We start from the raw sequence: 14,704 nt of genomic DNA, 5'->3' as shown, positions 1-14,704 counted from the left end.
TGTCAGTGGTCAGCGTGCTGACCTTATGTTCAATTCCCCACTGTCTAGCTAGCTGCATAAAGTGCTCAGCGCACGTGTCAGTGAAGTGCCTCTCCTCCATCTTCATAACAGTCAAAGCATGCAACTGAAGTTCCCTCTGTGGTGAAAAATAATGCGCTGTTACCCCAAGGTAACTGTGAATATCTAGAGAAGTCCAATGGCCTCCGGTGAGTGCAACCGTGTTGGTCTGCCCCAAAGCCTCCTCGACTTTCTCATCTTCATACAAGTTGTGTATCTTGGTTACAGTGGTAGCTATTGAAGGCAATTCATGCGTGGATTTGTTGGATGCTATGCGAATTATTTCAAGTAGCCCCTCCTCCTCCACAATGTTAATCGGCCTGCAAGCTGTAGCCACCCATTTTGCTGTGGCTGTTGAAAGTTTGTTAGTTGTAGAATTGTCCAGACGTCTCCTTTGAAAGTTGTCCAGCGTGGTCTGCCTTTGGCGAGAGGGAGGAGGGCTCTCTGCGTTAGCTGTGTGCTTGGCTAGCAAGCGGTATTTGAGACTGGACGTACTGCGGTGATAACACAGTTCACATCAACGGTAAATACAAATTACTTTGGTCTTGTCAAGACAACCATATGGCATTGCTTTAAAATTGAACTTGCTGTTCAAAAGACCTTTTTCTTTATCCATTTCTGCTCACATCTACAACTGCTGCATGCGTCGCTTCCTGATTTCCAAAAAAAAAAACTGGGCGTGCCAAAGGTCACAGGTAAAAGGTAACTGTGCCAAAGGTCACAGACCGCAGGTGTGTGAGTGCGTTAATTCCACGTCAAAAAAAAAAGAAGGTGTTAACATTTTTTTGCACTAACACATTGTTATCGCGTTAACTTTGACAGCCCATATTATATTATATTATATTATATTATATTATATTATATTATATTATATTATATTATATTATATTATATTATGCAAGGCTCAGTTAGCTTTACACAAAAATAAGTGGTATAAATGGCCTTCAAAGAGTTACGTTTTAGGTGGCTAATCTCAAGATCAAGAGTTCCAGTATTGACTATATTAGAAATGAGCATATCGGAGGGACAGCTCAGTTTCAGTGGTTTGGAGACAGTTAGAGAAGCATACTGACATGATTTGGACATGGAGGAGGAGGAAAGTGGATATGTTGGACAAAGGAATTTGGAAATAGAGTCGCCAGTCAATATTAAAAGAAAAAAGACGTCAGAGGAGGTTCATGGATCTAGTAAAGGAGGATATGTAGAGGGTTGGTGTAACAGAGAAGATGCTCTGGATAGGGTGAGATGGAAGCAGATCATCTGCTTCCTTTCATATTCTTCTGTCAGCAACCCTAGCTGACAGAAGAATAAGAAGAAAGTGGATAAAAAAAGAGCAAAATACCTTCTCCTATATTTTATTCCCTCTATAAAGGAATGCACTTTTACTCTTTTCACTAATATAGTGTTGTTGTGTATTCTGCCATATTTGCCTTTTGAGAAACCACTTCCATGTCAGCAGCCCTTGGAGGACAATAATTGCAGGCAGAATCCAGCAATGATTGGGTGCTTCTTTAACCTCCTAGGACCTGGCGTCCACATATGTGGACATCACAATTTGGGTTGTCTAGACCAAAATACAAAATTTTGCTCTACAAGGGCCTGATATTATACTGCTACTGTATTATCGAAATCCCATTTTTAAAAATAAGATAATCTGGTAATTTCTTTTATTTATATTCTTCAGGTCCAGATCAGCCCAAATAGCAAAGAGAAATTAAAAATGCCATGAAAGAGTTTGGGTCTTAGGAGGTTAAGAAATCATTGTAATTATGACCTAATAATGACCTAATATCATCTAAAAGATATTAGGTCATGACAAGTACTGATGACTGGTCACAACAAATCCTTCAATCTATAGAGCCTTGGAAAATAACCCCTGTGAGGCGTATGTTGGTATACTGTTGTGCTGTATAAATCAAATCAACTTGAATTGAGGTGAACTGAACTTATCAATCAATCAGTTTATTTATAAGCACATTTGGTCAACCTGTGTTGTTCTGTTAAAACCTCCCAATTCTTTCATCTTTGGGCTGAAGGAAGGACAACACTCGGTGTATAAATCCACAATCATTTTATTCCATACAATTCTCATTATTCCATACAACACTTTTGCGCAATAACCATCCGGGAGCGCGGGAGGGTGTCCGCCTGATCTCGAAGTGTCTGAGCGTTCCTCACATTCTTATAGCTTCAGCCCCCCCGTCCTAAAACCTAAACATCCACATTCTTTCTCTCTCTCAGTGAGCCTGAGTTATGACCTTGGCTTCCTGCGCAGTCTGTTCTGTTCTTTTCTAATAAGACAAATAAGGTGATGACACTCTGAAAACAGTATTTCTTATAACTCAGCAGTATATGAAGAATTTCCATTGCATGTCACAGTCCTTGTAGTATTAGACACAATGACAACATGTTTCATCTCTCCTATATTTGATTCCATCATTTTTCACTTGTCAAACTATTGCTCCATCCAGCCAGCAGGATACAGAGGTGTGGGCCCACCCAGTGCTCAGGTGTCACTGGAACAGCAGGCCTACATGTTGCTGACAGATCCAGAGAGGCAAACCATGGCCTACTACCTGCAGGAGTACCAAGAAGGACATATAGGAGTAGAGTCTCTGACCATGGCTCTGTTTGAGCTTTTCAATACACATGCAAAGGTACATCGCTACACATCACCTGACTCCATGTCTGTATAATCCTTTCTTCACTGTACTATAATCATATCTTATTTTTTTTGTTTTGTCTTCTTCTTTCTGCCAGTTGTCCATGTTGTCTGAGATGAGGAGACTGGTGGCGCCACAGGATCTGGACGTGTATGATAGACTGGTGTTGCAACATGGAAGGGAGTCTCACCAGTCCTGGCGTGGAGGCCTAGAAGTGTGGCAGTCTCAGGGCCACTGTAGCCATATAGCCCCTGTGATCCATGATGCAGAGCAAACCATCCCTGCTATGGTTGGTCCTTTATTTATTTATTTTAAGTACATTGTGTGGTGTAATGCCTTTAATCTTTTGATTTGTCTTGAAGTGAAGTGAAGTAATCGCTACCTTATCATGGTGAAGGGGTTTGTGTGTCCCAGGAATCCCCCGGGCTATGTCGATAGGGGGCTTTTGCCCCTCGGTAGGGTCTCTCCCATGGCAAATTGGTCTTGGATGAGGAACCACACAAAGGGTGATTCACTAGACCCTTATGTGCACACAATCAAGGGAACAGTTCACTCTGCCCGAGATAGAATTACCTGGGTACCCCCCTGGAGCCAGGCCTGGGGAGGGTGCCCAAGGAAGAGCACCTGCTGGCAGGGCCTTAGCCAATGGGTCCTGGCCTGGTGTGGCCCAAATAAGGGACATGGGCCACCTTTCCAATAGGCCCACCACCCGCAGGATGCGCCGTAGGGGTTGGGTGCAGTGTGGGCCGGGTGGTGGCCAAGGGCAGAGGCCCTGGTGGACAGATCCCTGGCTACCAAGGCTGGCAATTAGGACATGGAACATCACCTCTCTGGTGGGGAAGGAGCCTGAGCAGGTGCGTGAGGTTGAGAGGTGCCCCAGACCCTTCGGATCAGAGAACAGGTCCTGACTGTCATCTGCGCTTACACAACAAACAACAGCTCAGAGTACCTGGCCTTCTTAGAGTCCCTGGGTGGGGTACTCGAGGGTGCTCGCCCTGGAAATGCTGTTGTCCTGCTGTGCCTACAGTGAGACCTGAAATGGTGTGATTGGGAGGAAAGGCCTGCCTGATCTGAACCTAAGCTGTTCTGTTACTAAACTCTTGTGCAAGGATATTTGGCATGTAGGCTGGAGCAGCCAGGGATTAAACCACCCTGAAGCAGTCAAATAATTTCTTGGTAGCAGGACCCCTGGGGTGGGTAGGTTCCCAATGAAAGGTGAAGAGTCTGGATATTGTAGGGCTGTCTTATTTGATATGCCTCTACAAAGTTGTGTGGACATCAGGGCCAGTACCTCTGACTTGGCAGACAGGGGTGGTGGTTCCCAAGAAGGACTGGAGGCAGGCTCCTACTATAGTTTGTCAGCCTCCCCGGGAAAGTCTATGTCAGGGTGCTGAAAAGTAGAGTCAGTCTGTTAGTTGAACCTTGGATGCAGGAGGAACAACAGTTTTTGTCCTGGTCCCAGAAGACTGGACCAGCTTTTTATCCTCTCAAGGATATATGAGGTTGCATTGGAGTTCGTGCAGTCAGTTAGATGTGATCTATGGACCCAGAGAAGGCATTTGACTGTGTCGCTTGGAGTATACTGTGGGAAGTGCTTCAGGAGATCAACAAACGGATTGGTGCTGCAGTTGCAGTAATGCAGACGCTCTATCGCTCTATTGTGGTGAAAAGAGAGCTGAGCGTAAAACCAAAGCTCTCAATTTACTGGTCACTCTACATCCCTTCCCTCACTGATGGTCACTAGCTCTGGGTAGTGACTGAAAGAGCAAGACTGCATATATAGGCAATGGAAATTAGCTTTCTCCAAAGTGTGGCTGGCCTCTCCCTTAGGGTGAGGAACTCATCCGTCTGGCAGGTTCAGAGTTAGAACCACTACTCCTAGACATCGAAAGAATCCAGCTGAGATGGTTTGGCCAATTGATTAGGATTGTCTCCTGGGCACATCCTGGTGAGGTGTACCAGGCATGTCCCACCAGGAAGAGCCCCTGAGGACCCAGGACATGCTGGAGAGCTTCTATATCTTGGGTGGCCTAGAAACATCTTTGTTCCCCCAGTTACGATGGAGGTGGCTGGGGAGAGGGAGGTTTGGGCTTCTCTGCTTATGCTGCTGCCCCCGCGACCTGACCCTGGATAATTGGAAGACGATTGATGGATGGATGGATGGATGGATGGATGAATGAATGGTTAACTCATGCTGGTGGACAGTTTTGTGTATGCCTGCATTTCAAATACATCCTTTAATGTGAAGATTTCATACTTTAACGTTACATATATAAAGTGTAGTGTGATGGTCTGTGTCTGTTTTGATGCCCCAGGAAGACTTGCTGTGGTAAATGGAACCATGAATTCTGCTGCCTACCAAAATATCCTAAAGGAAAATCTCCAGCCATCTGTTTATGACCTTAAGCTGCAGCGCACTTGGGCTCTGCAGCAGGACTATAACCCAAAACACACCAGCAAGTCCACCTATGAATGGCTTAAGAAAAACAAAATAAATACTTTGGAGTGGCCAGTCAAAGACCTGACCTGCATTTTTAAGGTCATGACACAACATCTCAATCAGATTCAGGTGTGGCTGTATTACAAAAATTCTGCAAAGATGAGTGTACCAAGATTCCTCCATAGGACTGTAAAAGATCCAATATCAGTTATTGCGAACGCTTGATTGCAGTCGTTGCCGCTAAGGTTGTTGCAGTTATTAGGTTTAGGTGGAAATCAGTTGTTCCTTTTTTTAGTTTAGATTTCACTACATAGGTTTGGATATTTTCCCCTTTATAATAAACACCTTCATTTAGAAACTGCAATTTGTGTTTACTTGTGTTATGTTTGTCTACTGTTTAAATTTGTTTGATGATCTGGAGCATTTAAGTGTGACAAACATACAAAAAAAACAGGAAATCAAGAACTTTTTCACATCACTGCATTTGCTTGTACAAATATCTAACAGTTTATCCGCCTTTACATAATTAACAGTTCTTAAATACATGTTTTTCTGTCTTTACGTTAATCTAACCTTGTTCTGACTCTCTGTACTCAACATGCACCATGTGATGGCTACAGATGTTCTCATTTTATTTTTCTGAAAAAGTCATTAGTCCGTGACAAGCTGTGTTTCTAAATATACAAGATCTAAAATCTTAAAGATAATGATTAAAGAGGCAACATTCACTATTCATGTTGGATTTTTGTATGTCACTGCCTTTTTCTGAATGACAGGATGAAACGCAGGCTTCAAGTGAACCTCTTCCACCCTTCAGAGCTGCTTCTGTCCAGGCCCAAAGAAGACCATTCCCGGAGAAAGAGTTCAATTGCAAGCCTTCAGCCAAAGTGGTGCAGCCCATTTCTTGCCTGCTCGTCACTGGTCCCACCCATTTACTCCAGGACTGTCCCCACAAGCCTATCAAATCCCTTCCCACCAGCCAACACCAGCCAAAACCAGCCTCCCCCCACCATGCATGCCCTGGTCCCACCCACTACACTTCCCTTAATTCCCTTCAACACACCTGCCAGAATTCCTTCCAGCTCTCTGATTCTGAACACCACAATAATCCCCATTTTGATTACCATGTCCACCATCATAGCCAGCCCATTTCAGGTCACCACACCTGCCCAGGTTTCCTGCATTACCGGGACTTGCCCAGCTCTGCTAAACCAGAGGCATCTATCAAGTTTTCTTCTAGATCCAGCTCCTATGAAAAGTCTTCCGTCTTGTCAATGTCTGCATCCTCTTCAAAAGCAGCAACTCCCCTGCCATCCCCTCAACCATCTCATCATCCCTCACCATGTCCGTCCCCGTGCCCCTCTCTCATCACGCCTGCTGCTCCATCCTTTAGCGCTGACCAACGCTGCTCACCTGCTCTCACACAGAAAGTCATTGTAACAGAAATGAACCGGCTATCAGCAGATGCCAGACCACAGCAAAGAGGTAAATGGTGTGTATGTAATACTTTTCTGCTGTATTTGAGCACACAAATGTTCTTAAAGCTTGTCTCATTCACCCATTCAGACACACTTTTGTTTAAAAGCTTTTGTCTATGCCCAAGCACTTTTAACCAACATTCTCTGATGGATCCATTGGGGGTAACTTGGAGTTAAGTAGGTACACAGTCTGTGTCTCTGTGTGTTTGTGTTGTTTCTCAGTACAGAGAAGCACTCAACTTGTAAAATGTATTAGTAATAACCAGAACAACACATGTTTTGTGACTAGAAACATGTAGGCGGTTGCCCTGCTTATATCTTGATGCGTGCTCAATCATCCAGGGGAGGAAATCCCCAAAAGTTGGTTCTGTTCATCTGGACATGTTCAGTGGGAGAAACATTTCATCATCATCCAAGTGACTTCTTCAGTCTCAGCTGACTGCAGGTTTACACAACCTTATAAACAGTACATTTGCACAATGTACCTCTGATCAATGGCCATGAGTCCCATTCACAGAGAGTTGGGGAATGGCTGCAATCACAGCATTGTAAGATGGTGACAGATGTACCTTTAGGCCCCTCCTCCATTCAGAGATGGTCTTTCCCTTTTCACGTAAATGGCCTCCTTGACTCCGCCCTCAAACCAGCGTTCCTCCCTGTCCAGGATGTTACATCCTCATCCTTGAAAGAGTGTCCACTGGCCTGTAGGTGTAAACAGACTGCAGAGTCCTGGCCTGACGAGGTAGCTCTTCTGTGTTGTGCCGTCCTCTTAGCCAGAGGTTGTTTGGTTTCCCCGATGTATAAATCCTGCCAATCCTCCTGCACTTACCAGCGCACACTATGTTACTCTGTTTGTGTCGGGGGACCCGATCCTTGGGGTGGACCAGTTTTTGGCGCAGCGTGTTTTGGGGTTTAAAAGCCACAGAGACCCGGTGTTTAGAAAAAATGCGTCTCAACTGCTCTGATACTCCTGACACGTACGGGATCACTACAGGTTTTCACTTAGGCAGCGGTTGTCCTTCTCTCCTGGATCGGCTGGAGCTTTCTGTAGGAGCCTTCCCAGCTTTGACAAAAGTCCAGCTGGGATAACCACATTTACTCAGGGCCTTCTTGATGTTCTTCTGCCTCCCTGGCTGCAAGGTCTTAAACAATCAGGCCCCATCTTATCTTAATGACCTTGTAGTACCATATCACCCTATTAGAGCACTTCGCTCTCACGCTGCAGGCCTACTTGTTGTTCCTAGAGTATTTAAAAGTAGAATGGGAGGCAGAGCAATGGTGAGGGAAATTCCACACACACTCCTCTTCTGCCCCGCCACACTTGTAATTCACACACACTCACGCGCAGGTAGTCCAGGGATGGGAAACACAAACAAACCAGGGAATCTAGTCATGGAGACAGATGAGAGAATCAACACTAGGAAAGCCACGAAGGAAACACTGGAGATAATTTTACAGCCGGGCAACACTAGGATAGTTGCTTAACGTTCCAGTGACGAGAAACACCGAGCCAACGTCTTGAATGCTGGCCAGGAGAGGCGGGAATAATGAGCCACAAGTGAGCAATCGCTAGAGAGAGCGAGGGGGAAAAACAACAACAAATACCTGTAGCCTGTTTGAGCCAGCCGGGGACACAGGGACCATGACAATTAGGCTTAAGACATTCCTGTTTGATAAAGCACAGAGTTTAGGTTGGATCCGATGATCCTCAATGCTCCATTAGTTCTGCTGGAACTGGTGTAGGTTACTGGGAGATTCCCATGATGCAGTGAGTGTTTCTTCTTCAGTCACCCTTTTCACTCACTGTGTGTTTAGAAACCTCTCTGCATATAAACATTAGTTACTATTAATGTCTGGCTCTCTTCCACGGTGTGTCTTTGTCCTCACCCCAACAATTGTGGCAGATGGCCACCCCTCCCCGAGCTTGGTGCTGGTGGAGGTTTCTTCCTGTGGAGTTTTTCTTTCCCACTGTCGCCAAAGCGCTTTTTTTCTATATAATTAAATTTGAATTAAATTCAGTGTATGCTAGCTAACTCCTCCCCCCAGGGGCCACCCTGTCACAGTTGTCAGACAGCGGCCAGACTCTGAGTGAGGACAGCGGGGTGGATATAGCAGAGGCAGGAGGCTTCAGTAAAGATGGCAGCCCACGACCTAGCAAAACTCACCGGACCCATCTGGAACAGCCAGGATTTCATGCACTTTCTCCAGGGATTGGCAGACAAGTGAGGGTTTTCATTACTAAGCAATCTTTCAGTAGCATATCTTTTAATGTGTTCAAAACAAGCAAATTAGTGCTGGTGTAAACCCAGTTTTAGTTTGTGATTTCAGAATTCACTGGATCACCTCTTTTGTTGCTTTAATTTCTATTTTAATCGGTCAAGTTTGCAAAGTAAAACCACAAGTTCTTACCAACAAAAGCAGAGGGAGATTAAAGTAATCTCCTTGGTGATTGTTTATACAACTGTCTATGATTGTGATCTTAAGACCTGAAGTTACTTTGTGGGCACCTAAACAAAACTCTTAAAAGCTTTATTGAATTCAAAGGAAATCTTGTTATTAGCATTAGGCTAGAACACGCGAGGGAAAACAAAGGGAACACAGTAACATTAGACTCAGACGCATTGATGTGTAAATAAGGCTCCATCACCTGAAGAAAATGAAATGTTGTTTACTATATTGAGATTTTCAGATGTTCACCTACAAGCTAGTGGCTAAATTGCATGCAGTAAGATGCTACTTCTTGCTCACAAATATATTTTTCTTAGCTCTCCTTGCTTTGTTTCCCAGCAGTCTCCTTCACCTGTACCAGTGCCTACTGCTGTGCTGGTGCGAGTGTTGAAAAATTCAAACACCTTGGGCATCGCAATAGAGGGTGGAGGAAGTACACGCCAACCTTTGCCTCGCATAGTCTCCATTCAGGTAAGAAAGCGTTAGAAGGTTTCAAGTAAGTCACTGTTTAAAGTCTTCCAAGCAACAAAATGTACTGAAACTGCAAAAAACAGTAAAACATAAAAAGAAAATCCTCTCTCGCCCTTGTGGGTGATCCATCCTTCAAGTGTGAATTTCAGATGTTGTTCCTGGGATCTGCTGGAGCCCCTCATCTAGCTTGGGAGTCACTGCACTGAGTGCTCCGATTACCACTGGGACCACTGTTACCTCCACCCTCTTATCTTCTCTGAGCCCTTGATGCTTTTCAAGCTTCTTGTGTTCCTTCTTCCTGATGTTGCTGTCATTCGGTATTGCTATGTACCCTCAGAAGATCTAGTAGATAATGTGAATGCAGCACTATGGAAGATATCTACCACCACCATTACTGAGACTAACAAGTTGATCTACAGCATGGCAGCAGCAATCAGTGAGAAGCTTAGCTACAAGTTGAACAAGGAGCAGTACCCTGCATGCAGAAGGAGACTAGAGGCCAGGATCAAGGTAGAACGGGGGGTAGCCAACTATCGGAGCTGCTGAAAGGTGCAACAAAGGAGGTGCCCAAGAAGTGCAGCAAGCTGTCCATAACTGAGGCCTTGGAAACTGCAAAGCAAAGTCTCACAGCCTTGGCCAGCCGCTTGAAGACATACACCAGAAAAATAGAAGGCTGCAGAATAAACCAGCCGTTCTTCACAGAAGCAGCCAAGGTGTACTCTCAGTGGCAGGTAACAATATGAGAACAGCACCACCAAGGCTGGAGACCAGGGGTTGGCAACCCTGGGCATGTGTGCCACAGCTGACATGTGAAGGGTTAACTGATGGTACAACCAAAGCTGGACTGGCAATCGGCCCACCGGGCATTTGCGATGTGATTTTTTGTTTTTATGGGCCGATGATTTTTTTTGTTTTGGGGGGTTTGGGTTTTTTCTTTGTAGTGGTATAAACAATAAAAGGTGGTGGATTGGTCAGGATCTGGCCGGTGTGTAAAAATAAGTCAGTTGTTTGGTGGTGGCTGTAGCGGAGCTTCCACAGAGGCCAGTGGGTGGATGAGGGAAGGGGAGGCAGAAGGAGGAGAGACGCGAGGCGGCCGCCGGTCCGAGTGTCAGGTGAACTGAACTTCAGGTAAGAAGTTATGACCTGCAGTCTATCTGGGTCAGATATGAACCAAGTTTAGGTGGAGTTTATTTTCGTTGTGCTGGGAGAAGGACGCAACCCATAACAGCAATGCTGAGTGACTAGTGGATCTAAGAACAGACCACAGCAACCTCGCTGAACAGGGCCCAGTAATCATCACAGTGGCAGACATCCCAGATGAAGAGTGAAGAGCTGGACAGCACCAAGCCCCGACATGGTTCACCATAGTCACGTTTCATCACTCACCCAGGTGACTTCTTCAGTCTCAGCTGACTGCAGGTTTCCCCAATCTTATAAACAAACTTTTCACTGGCAAGTAATGTCCCGTCACAGCAGAATGGAATTCCAGCAGTGATAGGAATGAGCGCAGGAAACCCTGGCGTCTAGATGCAGGTGGTGGAGATCAAGATGGAGGCTTGAATGGAGCCTGAGTTATATGGGAGAGACATCTTCAAGGTAGACGAACAGATGAACAGTGAGATTTAAAGTGCGCAGAGTGGAGGCTGAAGAAGGCTGAAAGATGATTTGACTGGACCAGTGATGTCAGCAACGAGTTTGAAAGCATGGGAAAGCGTGACGCATGAATTAGTCACCAGACACGAGGGAAGCAGGCAGATGTGTGATTACACATCTGCCTTATTGAACTAATCATAAACTTTTATTTATATCTTAAATTCAGTCCAAGTGTGTTTCAAGCTATAGTTGCCTTGGACTGTACTGTAACTTCAAGAACAACAAACTGTTCTGTCCATGAGCGCCTTAATCCTGCTAACATTATTGTCTTTCTATTCTTCTCTCATGTTCCCGCTGACAGAAAGGAGGCTCGGCTCATAACTGCGGCCAGCTGAAAACTGGCCAGGTCATTCTGGAGGTTGATGGCATCCCCTTGCAAGGCCGGGAACACAAAGATGCTGCCAGGATCATCGCTGAAGCCTTCAAGACAAAAGAAAAGGGACACATTGACTTCCTGGTAGTTGAGCCAGGGCTCTAGTATTGGAACTTTGCACTTTATGCAGCTTGGTTTAAGAAAACACTGTTTTACGTGAATGATGCTAAACTCCATATGGTGTTGTCCTATAATCAAGGCTCATATTTTATTTTCAGGGAAAGGATTATTGGACTGATGTATCAGGTACTTGTTGATTGCACTCTACAGAAATTTGCACAATTTAAAGTAGGTAGTATGATAACAATTGTTATAAATACCTGTGCTATTTGCAGTTGTTTAGTTTTTTTCATTTTATTTGTTTCACTAGAAGAGCTATTAGCACTAATTGATGCTACAGCAAGTAATACTGACAACAGCCAATCATGCCAAAGTGAGTGAACCTGGTCTTTGTATGCTTTTCATTGTTTAGAGAATCCAGAGAAACAGAACTGTTTACAGTCTCTTATGGCAAAGAGCAACAGTATTATTGCACTTACCAACTTAGCATGTAGAACTTCAATACAAGCATACAGTTAGGTCAGATTAATTGCTTAATTAGAAGATCCATTATATGGACTAAAATGTTGGGCCACCTACACACTTTATCTTCAGTAGCTTTTAATACATCTCATTCCACAGTTATAGGCATTGATATGGAGTCGGTCTGTCCTTTGAGCTTCCACAGCTTCCACTTTTCTGGGAAACCTCTCTGCAAGGTTTTTCACGTGTCTGTGTGAAGTTTTGCCCATTCGTCTAGAATAGCAATTCTGAGATCAGCCACTGATGGTGGAAGAGAGGACCTGTGTCACAATCTCCATTCTAGTTCACCCCAACAGTGTTTGATGGGGTTGAGGTTGGGGTTCTGTGCACTGTATGTCAACCAATCATGCATTTCTGTACTTTGCATTATGGTAAATGGTGAATGAACTGATTCCTATATAGCGAGCTGTTGTTTAGTGAGTGAAAGCTTACTGAGCTGTCAGTCAGACTAGAAAAATGCTTCAGTCCATTTTGGTCCATTTTAATTGCTTCTAAGATTTCCAGTAATAAACATAATGAGTACCACGTGATCACAACTGGCAGGATTTAGTGATAAAAGCCAATTTACAATTAAAGATGACCAAGCAACTCAAGCAGACTAATAAGTAATAAGTGTTTTTTCTTTTTTAGTGACACTAGTTTTACAGTATTTAATAGCTCCACACAAATACAAATGGAATACTATCTTGTACATATTACATGAAAAACTAAAACAGTTTAATTCTAATAAATATTATAATAACACTTTATTATATTATTATAATCCTACTCCACCTTTAACTCTTTTTTTTCACCCAGCTGTATATGTTTGTGCCATCCTCACCATGAAACCATGTCCAAACACATACTGTAGATATCAGTGCGAGTCTGACATGAATCACCATATATGATTATGATATTCATGTTTATACAGAAAGCAGTTTGACCAACTACTTACTGAATGGAGGAACTCACAGTTTGCCCATACAGCTGTTGCTGAAAATCATCTAAAAATGATATAAAATCACTGGACGTCATCATCAACAGTGAACTGCATCACTCCTAATTAGAGTTTACATGGATTTATTGCAAAACTGTTGAAATAAAGTGCTTTGGCTTTACTGGGGATACTAACAAAGTTGATTAATATTTATAAAAGATAAAATCATCCCTGTTCTTATCATTGATAAATACTATGAAATATTGAATGATTGTATAATGAAATAGCTACAGAAAAGAGTGATGCTTCTGAAAAAGTAAAAATCATTTCAATGTCTTAGTCTTAAAATGGTTGTGAAAGGTTTTCAATCATTCATCAGTTGAAGGGACTGACTGACTCATGTTTTGACATATATGGTGAAGCTTTCGATTGTTGCTGTCTTTTGTTGAGTCTGTGAGTTGCAGAGAAAACTGCAATATGAGTGATTTTTCTGCTATGAGAATTGTACCAAAATGATTGAGTCCATAAATGTCTGGGAACGTAGGAAACTAGTTGTTGGACTTTTGGGAGAGAAAACCTGTTCAGGCAGCCGATACACAGACGTCTTTTATTATAAAGCCTTGCTGTTTTAATAGACACAGTGTGCCACTTAGCATTGTGTTGCTGAAACATGTACGCCCTTCCATAACAAAAGGTCAGTGGCAGCTTGTCTTGCACACTCATCTCCCATCAGTCTACCATCAAAGACCGGAGGTTTATCCACAATGTGCATGCACAAACAACCAGAAAAAGCCTTCTCAGCTTGACAGGTTCCAGTGTTTGTTAAGGAGACACTTACACACCTGTGAAATCAAGAAACACTTTATTTTAAAAATGGGATCTAAGGCAAGAGCAGCTTTCAGCAACAATAGCCAGTCTCAGCTAGAAAATGGTAGTAATGTGAACAATGGAAGCAAACAGACAAGAAGCAGTTGTGAAACATGAAAGGTTTCGCTTTCACTTTGGTACATGCTTAATGGATGCCTTCAGATCTGGTCTGGTCCTGATGGAAAACCGTTGTTTTAAAGATTGAAAAATATGGGTTTTTGAGATTTGCACATCTTTGCAAAATCATGACCTAATTTTAAAACTTGCCAGACACAAAATGACTTTGTTATGTCCTGAGCTAATAAAAAATTAAATCGGAAAGAGTTAAGAAAAGGTAACTCGTAGATTCTTCAAACAAGCACCACATATCCCAGTTGTTCTCTTGGCTTGGTTTGGTTTTGCTGCCGTCACAGATGTCATGAAGTGTGTGTGTGTGTGTGTGTGTGTGTGTGTGTGTGTGTGTGTGTGTGTGTGTGTGTGTGTGTGTGTGTGTGTGTGTGTGTGTGTGTGTGTTTGTGTTGAAACCAAAATGAACTGAGAGCAAACTGTGTCTCAGTTCAAGTATATTGACTTTATACTGTTTTTAAAGACATTTTACACAGTGTTCAACCTTTGTAGAAAAAGGTGATTGTGGCTGATTTTCCTGTAAAAGATCTGCTGTTTCCTATTGTTACTTGACCTTAGGGGAAGAGGAGTGCTTGACATGAAAATGTCCATATCATTATTATTATTATTATTATTATTATCATTATT

General features: G+C 43.4%; 1 protein-coding gene across 2 annotated transcripts in view; it reads left to right on the top strand.

Moving 5' to 3' along the window:
- Nucleotides 1–14,466, top strand: part of LOC146656543 (whirlin-like) — a 69,458-nt gene extending 54,992 nt beyond the window's left edge. The window contains exons 6-11 of one of the 2 annotated variants that reach the window (XM_085424307.1): nucleotides 2,529–2,714; nucleotides 2,818–3,009; nucleotides 5,937–6,645; nucleotides 8,685–8,860; nucleotides 9,429–9,557; nucleotides 11,512–14,466. In XM_085424307.1, coding sequence (XP_085280433.1) covers nucleotides 2,529–2,714; nucleotides 2,818–3,009; nucleotides 5,937–6,645; nucleotides 8,685–8,860; nucleotides 9,429–9,557; nucleotides 11,512–11,688 — 1,569 coding nt within the window. In that variant the 3' untranslated portion in view covers nucleotides 11,689–14,466. Of the gene's footprint in view, nucleotides 1–2,528; nucleotides 2,715–2,817; nucleotides 3,010–5,936; nucleotides 6,646–8,684; nucleotides 8,861–9,425; nucleotides 9,558–11,511 lie in introns of both variants that reach the window. The other variant, XM_085424306.1, reaches the window with a different exon arrangement.
- Nucleotides 14,467–14,704: the final 238 nt, after the last annotated feature.

This window comes from Rhamphochromis longiceps, linkage group LG12, assembly GCF_057381845.1.
Source record: "Rhamphochromis longiceps isolate RC_006_pf linkage group LG12, R_longiceps_female_GT1.1, whole genome shotgun sequence".
Taxonomy (NCBI): Eukaryota; Metazoa; Chordata; class Actinopteri; order Cichliformes; family Cichlidae; genus Rhamphochromis; species Rhamphochromis longiceps.
Note: the sequence above shows the minus strand (reverse complement) of the source record. Positions and strands in the feature narration are given on the sequence as shown.